Source organism: Danio rerio, chromosome 15 (assembly GCF_049306965.1).
Source record: "Danio rerio strain Tuebingen ecotype United States chromosome 15, GRCz12tu, whole genome shotgun sequence".
NCBI classification, from domain to species: domain Eukaryota; kingdom Metazoa; phylum Chordata; class Actinopteri; order Cypriniformes; family Danionidae; genus Danio; species Danio rerio.
In genome coordinates this window covers 17,431,458-17,453,287 of record NC_133190.1, presented here as the reverse complement: position 1 = coordinate 17,453,287, position 21,830 = coordinate 17,431,458, and the positions used below count along the sequence as shown (strand labels likewise).

At 35.1% G+C, this 21,830-nt stretch overlaps 2 protein-coding genes and 1 long non-coding RNA gene across 5 annotated transcripts in view; 1 reads left to right on the top strand and 2 right to left on the bottom strand.

Moving 5' to 3' along the window:
• c2cd3 (C2 domain containing 3 centriole elongation regulator) overlaps window positions 1-21,830 on the bottom strand; it is a 453,012-nt gene that overhangs the window by 292,217 nt on the left and 138,965 nt on the right. The gene's annotated exons all lie outside the window — the stretch shown is intronic.
• The window catches only part of nectin3a (nectin cell adhesion molecule 3a), a 120,340-nt gene continuing 108,260 nt past the window's right edge, over window positions 9,751-21,830 (bottom strand). The window contains exons 7-8 of one of the 2 annotated variants that reach the window (XM_073923482.1): window positions 21,183-21,358; window positions 15,040-15,660 (exon numbers count right to left, since the gene is read on the bottom strand). In XM_073923482.1, the coding sequence (XP_073779583.1) occupies window positions 15,545-15,660; window positions 21,183-21,358 (292 nt within the window). In that variant the 3' untranslated portion in view covers window positions 15,040-15,544. Of the gene's footprint in view, window positions 10,009-15,039; window positions 15,661-21,182; window positions 21,359-21,830 lie in introns of those variants that run through there. The other variant, XM_017351145.4, reaches the window with a different exon arrangement.
• Window positions 16,977-20,571, top strand: LOC137487729 (uncharacterized). Of its 2 annotated transcripts, XR_012390713.1 has the most exons (6): window positions 16,977-17,118; window positions 17,416-17,481; window positions 17,669-17,857; window positions 18,122-18,279; window positions 18,792-18,887; window positions 19,624-20,571. It is a non-coding gene; the product is annotated as an uncharacterized lncRNA (long non-coding RNA). The 2 variants fall into 2 exon arrangements; XR_011006422.2 differs by lacking the exon at window positions 17,416-17,481.

Below are 21,830 nucleotides of genomic sequence, written 5' to 3'. Positions count from 1 at the left end.
AAATGTATGCCCATTTTGACATTTCCATTAAGCATTTTTTTTACACAATATTCCAAAACATGCATAAAAATAGGTGGAAGGAAATGTGTGTATACAGTATTAGCGACTATATTTAGCACAATATAGTGAGGTAAACACAGATGCTGTTTTCTTACTGTTATTTGTCAGTTTTTTTCCAGCTTACAAAGTTGCAATGGCTTCTGTTTCTCTGGCAGAGAAGAAACTCTAAACAACAAGCAGTGGTGGGAGTGATAGGGTAAATATTGGCTTATCCTGTTCTGCTCAATGATTCGTCCTCTTTCACAAACTGCAGCATTCTGTGGAGACGGCGTTTCTCTGCTGATTCACAAAAAGCATTTACTGAAGCTCTAGAGCAGGGGTGGCCAACCCTGTTCCTGGAGAGCCACCTTCCTGCAGATTTCAGTTGCAACCCATATCAAACACACCTGCCTGCAATTTTCATGAGGTGTTCAGGTCCTAATTGATTGGTTCAGGTGTGTCTGACATGGGTAGCAACTGAAATCTGCAGGAAGGTTGGCCACCCCTGCTCTAGAGCCACTCACACAATTAAGCATAAAGCACTGACCCAAGACTTGAGTAGAGTGCGACGCTGTTTAGTTTAATGGTCAGTCCACATCATTAATTAGACAAGTCCTCAGCACAGATCCCAAACACAGCCTCTCCAGGATGATTAAGACTTGCACCTCTGCGTCGGTGCCAGTGGTGTAGTGGTTAGTGAGTTGACACATTTACTCCAGTGCTTGCGGCGACCCGAGTTCGATTCTGCCTTGCGGTCCTATACCGCTCCTTCCCCTCTCTCTGCTCCCCATGCTTTCCTGTCAATTCTCTACTGTCCTATCACAATAAAGATGAAAACCCCTAAAAAATAATAATAAAAAAAGCCCTGCACCTCTGACATGAAGGACACTCATCATTTAGGTCACTGACAAACCTGTCGTCTGCTTCTACTTCTGCTTCTTCCTTTCTTTGGCTAAAGGACAACTGGTATCTTGACTGAACCTGGTTTCTTCTTGTTACATCGGTAACATTTGGTCGCCAAATCTTTCAATAATGACATTCATATTGAACTGAACTGAATCATCACTGAACTAACTAGAGCAAACATGCTGCACATAAAGAAAACACATGCGGATAGAAAAACATAAAAACACAGCTTCATTAATTTGACAACATGCGTACATACATTCCCAAAAATACACTCAAATATAAAAACAAGTAGACTAAATAGTCTATATAATAATAATAATAGTAATAGTAATAATAATAACAGGCTATATATAACAAAAATGTCTCATTTCCCAAAGATGTGACAACCCCCCCTGCTTCCTTGCTTATTTTAATGTCCTGATCCAGCATGATCTCAAGAAGGAAATGTAACCATTTTATGCTTTGTTGCTTTAGTGGTTAATTTGTCCAAATTTCTAATACAAATTCGAGTTTAGTCATAAGAAAATGTAAAATTTTTAAAAGGAGACATGGCACCAAAGCCCACTTCTAAACCCAACTGTCATTGGGGATAAGCAAATTATACAAATTCATACAAGTTAGCCACTAAATAAAAAAGTTATGGATTGCCTTGAGATAGCATTGCCTGAGTGTATGGTTCCTTGTTGTTTGTGTATTTTTAGTTCCTATTATTTCTTATTTCATTTAATGTTAAATTTGTGCAATTCATCAGATTATTACGGCTAAAAACATACAAAAATACAACCATGATATTGAAACACACAGTCACCTTTTGTTGTCCAATTTCTGTTGTAGTCTGCATGATTTGCAGTTATTTTCTCTTTTTGCATGTGCTATAGGAATTTGCATGACGTGTTGTCAACATACCTGTCAATATTGGGATGTGAAAATTAGGGATATGCCCACCATAATAAGGGATGCTCCCCAAATTACTAAATACGTTCTTCTCAAGCGTTTTCGTTGTAAATAAACAATTAAATGGTCAGTCATATGTTTATCATTATTATTTACAAAATAAAAAATAATTGCTGCCCTGTCACTTGTACATTAGCAGCAAATAAATTACAGTAGCAAACAGCTCAGCTTATTAAAATGAATAGCTATTATGAAGAAATAGAATCAAGTTATTAATTCTCATTAATCTTTTCTTTACTGTATAACTTATACATTCTGATTAAAGAGCAATGAATGAATCTCTCATGTATTTAGATTTTTCATTTGATTACATTAAATAACAGAGGTGTCACTTTAAAATTGCACAAATCGAACGTTATAATGAAAGCTTTCGCTTACTTTCCTAACTGTTTATGCTCATTTAGGACAAAATTTGTTGTGTTTCAAAAAAAAAAAAAAAAAACAACAAAAAAAAAAAAAAAACACCAAGATTGACATCTTTAGATGTTGTTATTGTTAATTTTGTGTTATATGTCTGTTAAAATACGCACCCAAAACCCAGACTTTCGCTACACTTCAAATTGCTTGTACAGAATTAGTTTGGGAAACAGCGTTTATTTATCAATATGGACAGTCACATACCGCTATATGGCTGTTTTGAGAATTGCATAGGAGGGGCGACGGTGCCTGTAATGAAAAGGAAGACAATCCTGCCATTTTCATAATTATTTCAAAGTGTTTTCAAGTCTAAAAAAATTAAAGCACAGAACAGACTTATTTAAAAGCAAAGGGTGTCCCCTGGTGGTTTGGCGGTATGGGTTGTGTATAGGGAGCATTGACCTTTTAATGTTTATTGCCACCCTTCAGGGAAAGACTAAAAATACAGGAAAATACATTTTTGGGGATGATAGTGGGATAGAACAGTAAAATATGGTAGAATCCCGGGAAAACGGGATGCTTGACAAGTATGATTGTCAAACCAATGAAGATGTTTTCTTAACTCGATAGTGTTTTTCTTGTTCCATGTGTTTTCTTAACTTGCAGCGCGTTTGAGCTCTCTCAGCCACCGTAGTAATTTTATTCTCCCTTTAGTATTGTTTCTGGCCCTGTCATGTTGTGGAGACACTATGGCTGTACCTGAAATCACATACTTCAATAATATATAGCACGCTAAAAACAGCATTTAGGCCGAGTAGTATGTATTCAAAAAACAGCATGTGAGAAATACGCAGATGACCTACTACTTAGGACGAGATTCTGAGGTGCACATCTGAAGGATGCTACGCTATCCCATTATACCAAGGGAGAGAATTCATGAATGTGAGCAAAGCGATGCAACTGACCAGTTCCATTCATTCTGCTCAAATGTATACTGTATAGAACGTACTTTTCTAATAGTCATGTAGTAAATTCAAACTCAAATGTAGTAGCTAGAGTAGTAGGCAATTTCGGACTCAGTCTTTGTGTTTTGTCACCAAAGCAAAACTATCATTCATTCATTTTCTTTTCACCTTAGTCCCTTTAATAATCCAGGGTTGCCACAGCGGAATAAACTGCCAACTTATACAGCATATGTTTCATGCAGGGGATGCCCTTCCAGCTGCAACCCATCACTGGGAAACATCCCTACACACTCATTCACACACAAACAATACGGACAATTTAGCTTACCTATTTCACCTATACCTTGAACTAGTTTACCACCTCTTTGAACTTGTGGGGGAAACCGAAGCACTCGGAGGAAACCCACGCCAACACGGGGAGAACATGTAAACTCCACACAGAAATGCCAACTGATCCAGCCAAGGCTCGAAACAGCGACCTTCTTGCTGTGAGGCGATTTTTCTACCCCCTGTGCCATCGTGCAGCCCCCCAAAGCAAAACTATACTGTTTGTAAAAAAATAAAACCTTATACCAATCTGTTACGTTCTGCTCAAGCGATCAAAGTTGATCAATCTCCTCAGTCATCTGTATTTTCTGGATCAGATTCAGTCTCAAACAACTAAGGCAATAAGTGTGTGGCAGTTCTCTCACACCCTTGAGGTATTTTACCAATCACAGTGCGTTGGATGGCTGACCAATCAGAGCACATAAAATTGTTCAGAATGATGAGCTTTATGTCAGTATGTCAGTATATATTGTATATATATATATTATTATATTCTTATAAGTGGTTTGTTTCAGTACTTTTATGGAAGTTTCCCAAACCAAAAGTGCCATTCATAATTTGAAAGACAGTATGTGTGGAAAATGGTGGATAGAGATATTACTGACTTCACATGTCGGGGGAGAATTTTCCAGCCAAAATCACTGAAGGTATTTTTTTCTCCGCAGGACCCCACTTTGTGTTTGAACTGTGAGCCACTCTCTCAGCCTCTGAAGCATTTCATTATTTCCAAATCCATGATCTCAGACAATTTGTGTGTTCTGCTTTGTCAGTGTTGGCCTTTGATGTGAGCTCCGCGATGCTGGATTGTGTTCATTAGCTAACAATAGTGTGATCTTGTGCTCGTTTTTTTTTTCTAGGAACAACAAGAATAAGTCTAACCTGCTCTATAACCTTTAAATCCAGGCTACAGGAACCCAGTGGGAGTCCCAGTTTCTGACCTGAGAAAATCTGAACGACACTTCAGTGTGCGCTTACAGGAGCACACACACACACACACACACACATGCTGAAAAACAGACACATTCTGTATTTACTGGTGTGACTCAACCGTTGAGATCTGGGGATTGAGACATTAAAACTTTACATATTAGTTTTAAGATGAAGAAAAAAGAATGGCTTTTTCTAGATTACTACTCATAAAATAAAGGTACAACTAAAGTTTATGTCACTCACATATTTGTAAATAATTTTTTTATGCAATTATCATTTTATTTTCAGTGCTGTCAAACTATTAATCCTGATTAATCACATCCAAAATAAAAGTTTATATTTACAAAAACATTTGTGTGTACCCTGTATGTGTACATGTGTATGATATTGTTTAAAATAGTTGTGTATATCAAGGGTCGCCACAGCGGAATGAACCTCCAACTTATCCAGCATATGTGTTAGACAGCGGATACCCTTCCAACTGCAACCCAGCACTGGGAAACATCCATACACACTCATTCATGAACATACACTATGACCAATTTAGTTTATTCAATTCACCTATAGCACATGTCTTTGAACTGTGGGGGAAACCGATGCACATGGAGAAAACCCACAGGAACCAAGGAACAACGTGCAAATGCCAACTGCCGGGACTCCAACCAGCAAGCTTCATGTTGTGAGGCGATAGCGCTATATTAGGTAAAAAAAACCTTTTTGTATGCAATTTTGCATGTGATTAATCGTGATTATCCGCTTACTTCTGTAGTCATGACATGATTGATCATAATATCCTTATTACCGTTTTAGAGGAAAATAAGTTAAAAAAAAAGTGAAAACACCAATTAAAGTGAACCATTAACAAGTTTTTTTTTCAATTTGTACTATAAAAAATAAGTTGAAGATGTATTAAAGCATGCATAAACATATCCAGTGCTCAGCATACAGTATATGAGTACACATCCCACAAATCTCTCATTTAAATGAATATTTTCTGTAGGAAACTATACAATATTATATTTGTGCATATACATTACATTAGTCAGGCCAAATGTATATGTTAGGAAAAAATATTAAATAAAATTGTCAAAAATAGAAAAAAATAATATCAAGAGAAACAATATACACACACACACACACACATATATATATATATATATATATATATATATATATATATATATATATATATATATATATATATAGTAATATTTTGCATTTAAATGTATTATCTTTCCATTTCTAAAGATGCTCTGTAACTATTTAATAAAATATCTGTTTAATACACCTGTTTTGTTCAAATGCACATTATATTGTTCATTACTGAGAAATGGATACAAATATTCATTTTAAAATGTATGTTGTCATGACTTATCATATTATTATTATTATTATTATTATTATTATTATTATTATTATTATTATTATAGTTTACTGGGAATTAAGTAAAACTAAAAGGTCAAAACACCAAACATGCAATTAAAATGAACCATTAACTAGTTTTTTTTTTTTATTTAGCTGTCATAAAACAAACTAGGGCATCCTTAAATGTAAATATCAAAATAAAAAAACTAACTGCTGATAAATACAACGTACAATGTAGCATGTATTCTTTTTGTCAAATCTGTTCCTGCTCAGATTAGATCACATTTGGACAAGAAAGAGATTTACTGCCCTGTCACTTGTTAAGTGTGAAACATGTAGAGGAGGTGATGCTTCTGAATGATGGCTGAAATGAGAGAAGTAGCGAGAAGGAAACCTGAGGCCACCAGCAGAGAGATATTTATACTTAAACTGGACAAACGTTGTTGCTGAAAGCAGTGATGGATGAGATTGAGGCCACTGCGGTGAAACAACACGACAGCACAAAAGCAGAGGGGCTGTAGAGCAGACACTGAGCACACTTGAGTGCTGACAGCAGGACAGCAGCGGGACATGAGGGCCACTGAGGGCCTGCTCCAGTTCATCACACAGACGGGACGGACACACAAATCCCACCAATGTTAACAAAACTGCATGAATATTTAAACAGATTGTTCACTCAAAATAATGAATCGCCATTTACTCACCCTTAGGTGATTCCAAACATTTATGATTTCTGTTAAACAAAAAAGAAGATATTTTTAAGAATGTGGGGAAGTGGTAGATACTGACATCCATAGCAGGAAAAAAATGTAATATTTATATCTTCTTTTGTGTTCAGTGTAAGGAACTTAAACAGATTTATATCAGTAGGAGGAGTAATAAATGATGACAGAATTTAAATTTTTGGGTGAACTGTGCCTTTATAGGGGCAAAATTGCCACTGCACAATTTTGTATTGTAGGCAAGTTTCAAATCGTGTCATTACATTTGACAGTAACACGTTGCATAAATAATGCTACACCTTTACTAATATGAAAATATCTGAACATTTTTGTTGGAAAAACATTCTGCATCAACGTTATCATTTTCAACCATTTCTCCAAAAGTTGGTCCTCCACAAGACTGAAAATGCCTTCATCCTTGTTCTGAGATTGTAAAGGAACATTTCAGATTAAAAAATAAAATAGGCATTTTAGAGTTGACTTTTAGCTTAGCCTAATTCATTGAATCATATTAGACCATTAGCAGCTCAATCAAAAATTACAGAAGGCTTTGCATAATTTTCCGCATTTAAATCTTTACTCTTCCATTATGTACTAAGACTGATAGAAATTAAAGTGTTGCTATTTTCTTGGTGCAATAATATTACGCAGTGCCTGAATATATCGGCCAACTTGTGACAATATATTCAAACATATGAGTACATCATATTTACAGGAAAACAGGGCTGTAAAATAATGGTCTTCACTCCTAATCTTCAAAAAGATTCTAAACATACTGATATGCTTCTAGTACTATTCAACAGATATTAGTAAATATATAAATTAATATATATATATTTGCAGTCAGAATTATCAGCCCCCCTTTATTTTTAGAAACCTTTTTTGTTTCTTTTTTTCACAGTATGTCTGATGATAATTTTTTCTTCTGGAGAAAGTCTTATCTAATAAATAAATAAATATCTATATTTTCTGACTTTTCTGACTCTTAATGAAACAACGGCAAATTAGATGTCAAGTTTGAAGGTATCATAAAATAAAAAACATTTAACCCCCATGACATGGTGTTGGACAGGCTTTTGGCCTACAATCGTTTTTTTTAAATACAATAATCACAAAATAAAGTCTAATAATAAGTTGGTGACCAGTGAAATTTGAGGTGGTTGTGGATTTGACATGTCCTCTGGGGGCAAAAGAGCCATTTTGGGACCATAGCCTGCTTGAGTACACTGCTAACAGAATGTAAGATAGATTTAACTTTTTAATGTTTAAATTTAAATATCTTTATTTTAAAACATGTGTAATGTGCATGGATATGTGAAGAAGCATGCTTGATTAAGAAAAAACTTTTTGTTATTATTTTATAATAAAATGATAGTTTTTGATGTGTTGTCTCAGGGCAACATTGTGCAGTTAGACCACTTCTGTTAAATCAATAACTTCCTATGGATGGAAATGTATAATTATTACCATACTGTATATTTTTTTCTTTACTGCATACTATTACTCACAGGAAATGAATGTTGAAACATTTTATGCAGGTAAAGAACAAGATTGAGTAGTTAGGCTCACTCTCTCTGACAGCGAGTTTGAAGAGTCACATTTGCGATGTTTCCATTCAAAGATGCAAATTAAACTTGCAAAGAGCCACAGTTCTACACTGTTTATCATTAAACCTGAATAAACAAACCTGATTAAACGAATTGAGTTCTTCAGCCTTGTTTGAATCCTACAGGTAAGTGTGTTGAAACAGGGTCAACTCTGGCAGGCCCTCCAGGAATTGAGCTTGATGTACATCTAGATTTAGCCCACTTGATGGTCATGGATACACAGAAAGGGAGATTCATCGAAAGGAGGGTGCCCAAACTCTGTCCTGGAGTGCTAGTCCAGCAAAATTTAGTTGCCAACCTGCAATACATTTCTAACCCCAGTATACTAGTTAGAGCTTGAGAAGCTGGTTCAGGTGTGGTTAGAGCTAAACTCTGCAGGACACCGGCCCACTAAATTTGGACACCTCTGACCTAAAGCCAAGTGACAAAAATGTGGCACCCAGCTTTGCTTCACATCCACCAACAACTGCTTTCTGAGGTTCCACAGTAAATAATAAACATTGTTAAATAAGTATTCTATCGGTACCCCACATAAACATACACCATTATTGATGAAAAATTATTATTATTGGTGAAAAATTATTGATGAAAAATTACTTGTTGATATTATGTTAAATTAAGACTTTTCTAATGTATTTATGGCTTGTTTGTACCTATTTCACATATAATAATATACTGAAAACCAAGGTGTTTCAATGTCCTAACTGAACGTTGTTGCCCTGAGGCAACAAACCAAAATCTGGTGGGAGGGCTAGGGGGGAGCACATTTTATGATTGATTTATTATAAGGGACCCCCACGCAGCCAAAAATTAGAGTGAAGTATTTTTCCTCCTAAAGGAAACTGTCCTTAACTGTGGACTGTCAGAGGCTATCAATTTTCAACATTCTTCGAAATATCTTCTTTTGTATTCGACAAAAGAAAGAAATACAAACAAGTTAGGAAAAACTGAAGGGTGATTAAATGATGACAGAATTTTCATTTTTGAGTGTGTGAACTGTGTTGAACTTAAAATAATATTATTCCTAAAGGTCCCTTTGGATAACACTACAAAAAAGGAAACTGGAGTAAAAGTGAAGTAACTGCGGGTCTGAGCAGGATCGGATTGCAGGATCAATCAGCAGCAGCAGCAGCAGAGGCCGAGCTGACGCTGTGTGTGGGTTGTGTCGTGTTTTTTGTGTGCCTGTTCAATACAGAGAAGAATAGACAGCGTGATTTATCAGGGCTGCGCTGATGTGATCGATTACCTCTCATTTCCCCGCCGGTGATGGAAAGGCTGCTGAGTGGCACCTAATGGAGGGTGAGGCGTCGGGTCAGTAGCCGATAATCACAGGTGCGGAGTCTTCTCTCACAGCAGGACTTGGGGAATGAGCAGACCTGCAGTCGGATATGAGGTCATAGAGGTCTCAAGCATGTTAAGTTTGAAGCTTTATCAAAGAAAATGAATTTAAAATGATCTTGCTGTGTAAATTCATGTCACTTAGGTTCAGGGCCGCTGCTGGCCAAAGGGTGTCCTATGCAAAAGTTTACTGTGGTGCCTCCACAGAGGAACAAAAACAAACAAGCATATGTATTTAAACATGTATTTATTTATTTATACACATAAATCTGCATATAAACAATTAAAATTATACTTATTCAAATATTTACATCATAAAATAATAGATTACATCAAAATAAACATGGACATGTCTTCTGCAGAAGCATTTCCAATTTCAAACATTTACAAAAGGTAATGAATAAACCATTTCTGTACATGTAGAGATGGATGGTCCTCAGTGCAGTATGGATCAGGCCACCTTAACATCTTTTGTGCCAAATTTCAGCATTAATCCTGCATGTATAATGCAGAAGAAATTGGTCATTTAAAGAAAAACCCATGATATACCATTAAGACAAGGGGCTAGTCAAGCACTGTACATATTGTGTCTTAACTACAACCAAAATGTGGATTGAACTTGCACTATAATCTATGTTGACAAACACTGACCCTTGCTGTGAGTATAAATCAAAAACATTTGTGGTTTTTTACGAATTAAAAAGTGTATTAAAACTAGTGTGTTTTAAACAAAAGCTTTTAACATTCAGAACAAAATCATCATTAATGAATTGAAGCAATAAAAATGGTTTAGGGCCTGTAGCTTGCAGTAATTTGACTTATTTCATATTATTGATCTTTCAGAAATCACAGAATGAGTCAGTTTTGTTATTTCATATTATAATGTACAAAAATGAAAAACCGGCCTATTAAAAACATTCCAATCTACTGATATAAAGACTTTATTGTCATTGCAGTGAAACAAGCAATAATAACAATAACAATAAGAAATGTATAGAAATAGACAAAACAATAAACAACTGCAAAGAATTATATAATATGTCATTGTATAATGTAATAACTATATAATAATAAATAATACATACAGTGAAATAATTGTGCAGTGCATGTTTGTACAGTAGCTGGTGTATAAACAGAAGTGTAAAGTGTTGTTGTAATTGTGTAATTATCAGCAACATGGGAAAAGGGCGTGCACAGAAAAAAAATTCGTCACATGTTTGTTTTTGCGGTCGTCATAATTTTTTTTTTTGTGTGTGTGTGTGTGTGTATTTAACAACATATTATCAATATATCTTATATTTAAACTCATTTTACGAAAATATTATTAAATAAATGTTAATATATATTTTTTTAGCAACCAAGATGGCGCCCCCCTCTGGAGTACAGGCCCCACGCAGCCTGCATACTCTTCGTATAGGAAGTGGTGGTACTGCTTAGGTTACTCACATGCGTGCACATGCATGCGGATCTAGTTATTAGATCATGTGATAACGTCATGTAACAACGTTAAAAAAATACTCGGACTTGCTCCTTTATATAATTTTAGAAAATCATTTTTTGCAAATTCTAAACAGTGAAATCACACAGTTAAAATAAGATTTTCTAAAAAATGTAGGGCAAAACAGGTAGAATTGTCATTTTTTCAGGTGAACTGTGGCTTTAAATCTAGTCAGGTCAAATTAAATACTGTGCACTGACGAAAAGACTTTTTTTAATGTTAGTATTCCTGAAAAGTAAGTATCTTTAGTGCTTTCAGGGGTACATCACATTCTGCTGACACAAACGGTACAAATCGATGATTAAAAAAGCGCACTGCTGGTGTTCGTGACTGATTAGACCTCACCGACTCCCGCGCTTAATCTGGTTATTGATGGTTTTCGAACATTCAAAGGGAAACTTTGTCTGAAGTGAAAGTTCTGTCATCATTTTTTTTTATTTCATAACATTTAAAACCTGTTTGGCTTTCACATTTTGAATCTAATTGAAGAAATGAAGTTTAGTGCTCTCTCTCTCTCTCTCATATATATATATTTGATATGATTTTTTAAAGGAAATTCAAAATATACCTTTATTATTTTAGCTGTATGCTTAGGGTCATTTGGCCTAGTCTGAGGTCCTGATTACTCTGGGGGTTTTCATCAAGGATATCCCTGTACTTGGCCGCAGTGATCTTTTCCTCGATTGAAACCAGTCGTCCTATCCCTGCAGCTGAAAAACACTTCCACAGATGCTGCCAGCACCATGCTTCACTGCTGGGACTGTATTGGACAGGTGATGAGCAGTGTCTGGTTCTCTCCACCACTTAGATTTAAGGCCAAAAAATTTCTATCTTGGTCTCATCAAAGCAGAGAATCTTATTTCTCACCATCTTGGGAGTGCTTCAGGGGATTTTTAGAAAACTCCACTGAGGAGAGGCTTCCGTTGAGCCACTCTGCCATAAAGCCCTGACTGGTGGAGGGCTGCAGTGATGGTTGACTTTCTATACCTGGCTCTCATCTCCCGACTGGATCTCTGAAGCTCAGTCACAGTGATCTTTGGGCTCTTCTTTTCCTTTCAAAAGGCTCTTCTTCCTGAATAGCTCAGTTTGGCCAGATGGCCAGCTCTAGGAAGGGTTCTGGTCATCCTAAATGTTTTCCTAAATGATTATGGAGGCCAATATCCTCTTAAGAACCTTAAGTGTACAGAAATGTTTCTGTAACCTTGGCCAGATCTGTGCCTTGCCACAGTTCTGTCTTTGAGCTCCACAGGCTGTTCCTTTGATCTCATGATTCTCATTTGCTCTGACATGCATTGTGAGCTGTAAGGTCTTATATGGACAGGTATGTGGCTTACCTAATCAAATTCAATCAGTATAACCAAACACAGCTAGACTGGGGTGAAGGTGTAGAAACATCTCTAGTATGATCAGAGGAAATAGGCAGTGCATGAGTTAAATAAGTGTAACAGAAAAGGGTCTGCATTCTTAGGACCATGTGATATTTCAGTTTTTCTTTTTAATAAATTGTGTGTTTTTCTGTGAATATGCAAGGTGCTGTGTGTACATTATTGAGGAGAAAGACTTAAATGATTTTAGCCAATGGCTGCAATATAACAAAGAGTGAAAAATGAAGGGGGTCTGAATACTTTCCGTACTCACACATATACAGTTTTTTATAAAATTGACTGTTTTTCTTGACAATTTTCTCAACAATTTTAAGTTTAAAATAAATCATTACACAATTGGTCATCTTTGTTATAACTGCAATATAATTAACACATATTTCAGAAGGGCAGCGCGGTGGTGCAGTAGGTAGTGCTGTTGCGTCACAGCAAGAAGGTCACTGGTTTGAGCCTCAGCTGGGTCAGTTGGCATTTCTTTGTGGAGTTTGCATGTTCTCCCCCCTGTGTGCGTGGGTTTCCTCCGGGTTCTCCGGTTTCCCCAACAGTCCAAAGACATGCGGTACATGTGAATTGGGTAAGCTAAATTGTCCGCAGTGTATGTGTGCGAATGGAAGTGTATGGGTTTCCCAGTGATGGGTTGCTGCTGGAAAGGCATCTGCTTCAAAAAAAAAATGTGCTGGATAAGTTGCGGGTTCATTCCACTGTGGCGACCCCAGATTGCAGTTTTTCTCCATTGGTTTGACTCTTTTGTTGAAAAAAAATTACATTCTCAAAATTCTAAGATCATTTGGCAAAACAGTGTTACAGTTTAGCACAACACTATAGCTCACTTGCAAAAGCTCATATCTCTCCAAAAACACTTCACTCATGCATCTAAACTAAATTCCTTTCTCATATTGAATCTCAGTGCCACAAAAATGGCAAATATCCTTCTCGATTGCTTTGGCTCACTTCTTGAAACAGACTGGACATTCTCAACACTCTTGGTACTTTTGCCAAACTAATGTGGATGGTTCGGCACAACACCATGGTTCACCTGCAACAGTTCACACCTTTCCCAAAACAGCTCACTCGTGTCAAAACTAAATTTCCTTCTCATTTAAACAGTCAGTGCCCCCAAAATGCTTCATCCCTTTGGCATTGTGTAAGCACTGCAAGTCAAAATGTTTAGATGTTTTGTCACTATGCAAAGGACCACTAAAATATCCCTCATATCCAACTTACAGTCTTAGCCCAGTCCTTCATTGACAATAGGTTCTGTACTGTTTTTGTCTAACTAACAGAATACAATTCTGTATAAAACTGAAAAAAAGAAATAGGATTTTAGGGTAAGAGTAGCCTCCAAGGTTTGAGATCACACATTGCACTCATACTGCCAAGGAAATGGTAACTCCTATTTTATTGTAATAATCAACCACACACAAAGTAACGTTCATACATCAGAGCAAAAAGAAACTGTATACAGCATTATAAACTGTTATATAAACACACAAACAAAAAACTATAGTGCTATAAATAAAGCTGGAGTTTCATAACATTTTTTCACTGCCCGCCGTCCTCACCCTCCTGACCATCCACATCCAGATTCTCGTCCACATCGTAGCCTATATTCTCCCTTGCGATGCAATGAGGGAAGAAAAGGCACTAGCACTATAGTTTTTTGTTTGTGTGTTTATATTACAGTTTATAATGCTGTATACAGTTTCTTTTTGCTCTGATGTATGAAAGTTGCTTTGTGTGTGGTTGATTATTACAATAAAAAAGGAGTTACCATTTCCTTGGCAGTATGAGTGCAATGTGTGATCTCAAACCTTGGAGGCTACTCTTACCCTAAAATCCTATTTCTTTTTTTCAGTTTAGATAAACAAGATTGATTCACCTGGAGATTGTACTAAATGTCGGCTACCTGTACTTAATCAATTGCAAAGATGTACTTAGACATTTGCAATTTGATGAAATGAATGAGAAATTCAATTCTGTTGTGAACAGTTGCCAAGTGCCAAGTAATTTCTGTTTCAAAAATGAGCCAAACCAATGGAGAAAAACTGTAATAAAGGGACTAAGTTGAAAAGAAAATGAAAGAACAAATTAATGTATTTCAGAAAAACTAATACAGTGAGGTTCCTTACTTACTCTCAGGGCCATTTTATATTGAAGTTGATATTTAGTTCATGGTTGTTATCTAAATTTTACGAGGTGGGTTGTAAACCCAAAGCACAACCATCATCCTGGAGGACCAGGACATCAACGCATACACTACAAACAATTTAGCTTACCCACTTCACCTCTTTGGACTTGTGGGCCAACACGGGAAGAACATGCAAGCTCGACACAGAAATACCAACTTACCCAGCGGGTGCTCAAACCAGCAACCTTCTTGCTGTGAGGAAACATCGCTACCCACTGTGCCACCATGTCGCCCAATTAAAAATTCCTCACATTTCTTAAATCATTAAACAAATTTTTAAAAATGTTTAAATATAATATAAATAATTACACAACTTTTCTTTATGTTAATTTCAATAGGAATAGCATGTCTTTGCAAAACAAATAACATAAATAAATAAATAATACAATGGAGTTCTTACATTTTTAATTTGTTATTTATTTAATTTTATTATCTTTCTTTTTTGTATTTTACTTTTTACATTTTTGTTGTAACAACATTTGTTAAACAACATTTTGTTGTTTAACATTTGTTAAAACTTTGAAAATTTGAAAACCTAAAAAAAGTTTAAATGGGGAAATTTTAAAGAAAAAATTAATTAAAACTGATTTCTTGATTTTCAGGAATGCAGAGGAGAAATCTGAACTAGTTTTAGTATAATGAAATAATAATTATCAGTTTTTCTTAGTATGGTAAAATACATACATTTATTAAAACGAATGAAGAATCTAAAACCAAACTATTAACTGTAAATTTTGTCTACAACTTTTTACATTAATCAACAATCCACATAGTTTTTTTTAAATCAGTTGCATTTTAGTATAAAGATAAGAAACAGTGCATCTGTTAATGTATAAATAAGTAAATAAAAAATTAACTAATTAAAATAAGCTGTATTTGGTTAAAACTGCATTTTGTTTTTGTATAATATTATTAATTCCTCATATTGAGTGGCACGGTGGCTCAATAGTTAGCACTGTCACCTCACAGCAAGAAGGTCATAATTCGAGTCCCGGCTGGACCAGTTTGCATGTTCTCCACATGTTTGCGTAGGTTTCTTCTGGGTGCTCTTGGTTTCCCCCACAGTCTAAAAACATGTGCTATACACTGTAAAAACGCCAACTTTCAAAAAGTCCTCTGAACAAAGATTAATAAGTTAACTGAATTTAAATATTTTCATTTGAAATGCTGACAAATAATAGTTAGTTTGTTCAACAAATATGGTGCTTCAATGTGAAAAACTTAAAATATTTCGTTGAACTAATACAAAATTCTTAGTTTTGCGTTGATGCGTGCCCTTCTTGTTGGCGCATGCGCCTTATAAGCTTCTGGCGCATGCGCAATTTACTTCCATAGCTCACTGCAGGGGGTACCTGTCACGTGCGCGCGACAAAACGAACCATCTTTCTTTCTGCGGAGCTACGTGTCAATCGTTTTCATAATCGATTGTATATAATTGTATACATGTTTTTGTGCGATGTGCTACCCATCTGACTGCCCGATCTATTTTACCAGTGTATTAATGATGTGAGAGACCGTGATAGAGCGGTTAAGAGTAGTGGTGGGCAAAGCGAGGCTTCGTGAAACACTGAAACAGTCGAAGCAAATGTGTCGAAGCTTCGAAACGTTTCGAAACCTCACTCTACAGTGACATTTAGTGGTCATTTTTTATATATATTGCACTGAAACAGCTTCAGCAAAGAACGATTGAACAAATTGAGGGATTAAACCCCACGTTGTGAAAGTGGAATCCTTCAAGTAACAGTGTACAGTACAGTGGTTAAGATGTCAGACATCCATGCAGGAGTAGTAGGTTTCGAAGCCAGTCAGTAGCAGTTGTTTTAAAATGCTTTAATACCAGTTGGTAATGCTTTGCTCTTGTATCGTTTTGTTTCAACATTGGTCTGATATCCGAATAAACAATTTGTGAATAAATATGTCTTGTTTTTGTCTTAAAACAGGGTTGTTGCTAGATCAAAAACGGTGGCCTGAAGTTATCAAGAATTATTTATATTATTCATTAAATTTCCCATTTATTGTATTTTATTAATGTCTACCCAAACCCTAAACCCAACCATACTGTAAAAATATTTATTATTGTTTTACAGTGTTACAAAAATGATGCTAAATTGATGGCGTAACTGTAGCTGTATCCTATTTAGGCTACACAAAACAGAAACATGATTAAAATACATAAAACCATGATTTCGAAGTCGGGATTCGAACCCAAAACATCATGCTAAGCATATAATCAATAAGCAAACCCACAGTGCTCTAAGCCATTTGAGACAGAGATAATTTGGAGACCTTGGCAGTCAAATTAGGATTCACCAGGTCTCGAAACGTTTCTAAGCTGATCGATGCTTTGAATCGCTTTAGTCACGCGACTAGGTGTTTCGAAACACTTTAGTCACGTGACTTGGGTGCTTCGGATCATGCTTCGGTGCAGTGATTCGAAACACTTGCGCTTCGGGATCTCGACACTGTGTCAAAACATCAGTTTCACGTCAGCCATCCCTAGTTAAGAGCAGGCCAACGACGTTTCTGCTAAATCATAGGTATGTATGTCTTTTTTTGTTGTCATCTAACGTTATATTATTTGATATGTTGGCTTTGATGTGCGCGTGTATCCTAATACGGAACTATTTGTTATAATTTAGCCGTGAGTTACTTGTTTCGTGCACTTGGTTTTGGCTATTTACATCAATAAAAGTTTAGAGTGAATGTATTTGAAACAAATAGCGATTTCAATCGAGTCATTTGCTTTAATAACTCACGATTAATACAATGAGTATCATATAACATACCAGGTCAGGTATCCAAGTCAAATATAACATTATGTCCTGTTTATCTAGATTGCTGTCAGCATTGCGCACATCATAACCTTTTTTCCCTTCGAACCAGAGCCAGTGGAACAAACGGTGACGTGTTTAACTGTGTAATTTGTGTGAAAATCGTGTGATTTTCATGTAATTCATTGCTTGATTTGTTAGCTCGACTAAATGTCTATCATATTGAGACCAACTTGCTTTAACAGTCAGCTAGCTTTTATTTACATAAAAAATATAAAGGGCTAAATATATATTTTTCTTTCTTTTTGCTCAAAAGGACTGAAATATTGACAATGACATAATTCAATGCAAGATTTCCTTGAGGAGGTGAGACTTGTTATCATCAGTGAAATTTGACGGTCATTCACCAGCAGATGCAAGAAACCTTTTCTCTTTGCCCAAAAGAAGTTGTTGAGATTTAGCCAGGAAGAAATTAGAGAGAGATAACCTGGACTTTAAGGAAGAGGTAAGTCACTATATTGCAATTGCTTTGGTTTCATTCAAGGTAGTAATGATAATGCTAAAAATAACAAACAACATTATTATTATAGGTAATTCAAAATACATCTGTATTCAGCATTTGAACATTTAAATATTTACATTTACATATATATATATATATATATATATATATATATATATATATATATATATATATATATATATATATATATATATATATATATTATGTGTAAAAATTAATATGTATGTTTTTTTTTGTATATTGTAGATCTGCACAGAGTTTTCTCAGATCTGTAATGTAGATCTCCTGAGACAGTTAATCGAGTGACTTGATAAATATACAGCACCTCTCCTGAAACTCTACAGAAAAGAAGGGATTCAATGGGTCCAGAGATGGATACAACTTTAAACAAGATGGATGAGCAGGTACTCATTAAGATTTTTTTTTTCTTATACACCCGTCTGATGTTTTTAACATGTGCAACATATTTTGTCCTGTCAAGAATTTCATGCTCAGGTAATACAGTCTAATAAAACGTAATTGCAACAATTTAATTGTCCAGCCCTTTTGCATTAATTTTAATTGTGTCAAGTTGTGTTTTGATTGTGAGATGGAAGTAAGATAAATAACAGATGTTTCACTTGTTTTGAGTGACCATTTCAAATGAATACATTCAAAGAGGAAAATAGAAAATAATAGCTGTAGTTTTTAACTCAAAGTAATTGTCACATGAAACTAAACATTTTTCTAAATTTGCCAACACAACCATTATCAAATTCCATTGTATGGAAACCACAAAATTCTTTTTTAAAAATAAAGCCATGTGTTTTTTCAACAGCATGAATAAAATACTATGCTCATTTAAATGTACTAAGTACATTTTTACTTACAAAACAATAAGATTGTAAAACACCCTTTGTAAATGACTTTCCTTTAGGTCACTGATATTGTCACCGATCGAGAAAGAGCAGCTCTTGAGGGATTGCCAATTTTTCTTCGTAAAAATTCTGCTTGCTTTCTCAAGATATGTCTGGTAAGTTACCCATTTTCATACCCTATTCTACATTTATTAGTCTGCTTGGTAACACTTTTAATAGCTGCACGCTATAAATAATTTATTTAGTATTAGCGAATAGTTAATTTATTTTCTGTTAAGCATAACTCTACATGAAGTGCTCAATGATTGTATTTTTTTTAACTTTAATGATTCATTTGTATTACTAATTTAAGTATTGCATTATTTACAAACCAGTTATTTAAGAATACTTGGTGTTTTTAAGATCATTTAGAATGCTTAAGTACACGATTAATAAACTATTCAAATTAACATTTAAATATCCTAATATTAAGGTATGTAATAATAGTTACTTTGTATGTTAGTATATGCTTTATGAGCTTAACTTCATCCAGTTGTGACCTAATCTAAAGTGAGGACTATTTATGCTTTATAAATCCCTTATGAATGACAATTAAAGGCTCAGTTATATTCTAAACAGGACAATAAACAACTTTCACAATTGAAACTGTATCAAATAAAAGTAAATCTTTGCAATTTTATGTAAAAAAAAAGTTTAAAAAATTGCTAAATATTAAAAAGTTGTCAATATATTGTTCAATTATTATATATTATAGACTATTCAAAGTGTTACTGTTTGTATGTACGAAAGTATTACATGTTTTTATTTTCTTTGCATAATAGTAATAACATTAATAAGTAGTAATTAATATTACACATCAATTAATTTTCCCATTACTTAATCTCCTATAAGGACACGGACCCTGAAGACCACAGCACCAGAGATTAAAGGATTGGAATCTTCACTGTGGTGGAAGATGATAATGGCACTTCTGCATCCCTGCAATATGTGATGAACCTCGCTAAAATCTTGGAGGAGGCCATAGTACTTCAGGATATCACACATCTGCCTGCAGCCTTCGCTTACTTGTTCAGCCTCTTGTATAGACTGAATATGGAACACCCAAAAGAACTCAAATATACTTTTTAAGTGATTCAGCATGTTTTATGGAGGTTGGTGGCACATGATCTGCGAGAGTTCAGTTCATTCATTCATTCATTTTCTTTTCGGCTTAGTCCCTTTATTAATCTGGGGTCGCCACAGCGCAATGAACTTGTTTTACGCAGCGTATGCCCTTCCGGCTGCAACCCATCTCTGGAAAACATCCATACACACTCATTCACACATACACTACGGACAATTTTAGCCTACCCAATTCACCTGTGCCACACGTCTTTGGACTGTGGGGGAAACCGGAGAACCCAAAGGAAACCCACGTGAACGCAGGGAGAACATTCAAACTCCACACAGTAACGGCAACTCACCCGTGACCACTTCCTAATGTGCCACTGTTTCAATGTTTTGAGGTCTGTTTTTGGACTTTATGTACTTTGTTGACAAAAGTGCAGTACACTTTAAAGACTGTATGAATGGAGTGGCTTTTAGGGTTTACTCTGATTAGATGATTGTATATTCACCTGGTTTGAGTGTTTAGACACACTAATAGCTTGGTTTTAGTAAGGTTGCCAGTTATTTTATGTTGAGGCAGTGTACAATCTTTTCAAATCTGGAAACATTCAGTACTAGTTGTGTACAAACTAGCCCAATGCTGAACACGGCTAATGTCAAATGCTGATTTTGTATGCAAATGTTTTGGATTGTGATTTGAACACAGTTAAAAATAAAAAAAAGTGAATTGACTATTCTTGTGTATTTAATTTGAATCCTAAAAATTAATAGTAAATGCATAATGAATCAGTTTGTTTTATTTTGTTCAGTAAACTAAAAAAATCTTGTTGGGTAAACATAATCATTTTTGTTCAGTAAACAAAAGATCTTGTTGAATAAACGTGAAAATTTTTGTTCAGCAAACAAAAATATCTTGTTGGGTGAACATGACATTTTTTGTTCAGCAAACAAAAATATCCTGTTGGTTGAACATGATATTTTTTGTTCAGCAAACAAAAATATCCTGTTGGTTGAACATGATATTTTTTGTTCAGCAAACAAAAATGTCTTGTTGGGTTAACATGATATTTTTTGTTCAGCAAACAAAAATGTCTTGTTGAATGAACATGATATTTTTTGTTCAGCAAACAAAAATATCCTGTTGGTTGAACATGATATTTTTTGTTCAGCAAACAAAAATATCTTGTTGGGTGAACATGATACTTTTTGTTCAGAGAACTAAAGAATTCAACAAAATATTTTGAGTTCACTGGTCTTCAAACCCTGTTTGTTGAGTTAACTCAAAAAGCTATGTGTGATAGGTTGCCTAATTATTTTAAGTTTACTCAACTTTTTTTTTTTACAGTGTAGGTGAATTGAATATTTTAAATTGGCCAAAGTATATGTGTGTGAATGAGTGTGAATGGATGTTTTCCAGTAGTGGGTTGCAGCTGGAAGGGCATCCGCTGTGCAAAAGATATGCTGGAATAGTTGGTGGTTCATTCTGCTATGGTGACGCCTGATAAATAGGGACCTAAGCCTAAGGAAAAAGAATGAATTAATTAATGAAATCCTCACATAATGTTTAGATTGCTTTGGTTTAATACTATAAACTATCATTAGTTAATTTCTTAGTGTTGTACAGTATATTTCCTGTCATTGTGTGAAAAAGCTTGGTCATTTTGCTAAACAACCCTTTTTGTATTTTGCAGAAGTAAAAATGGCTTGGAGATGTTATTACTTAAATACTACAGACAGTTTTGTGCTTCATGAATTATTCCTTCAAACAGCAACAACAACATTCTCATCGAAAATGAGCAAAACGGCGAACAAACACACAATTGTACACAAATGACATCAAAATCGCAAAACACTGACATTTTTAAGAACGTTTTTAATTATAAACAGTAGGCATCAAAAAACAAAGCAAATCTCTCCCTCGTTTTCAAAATCATTTACAAGTCGTCAATCCTTTGAAGATCTCAATATATGTACAAAACAGCGGTTCAAAC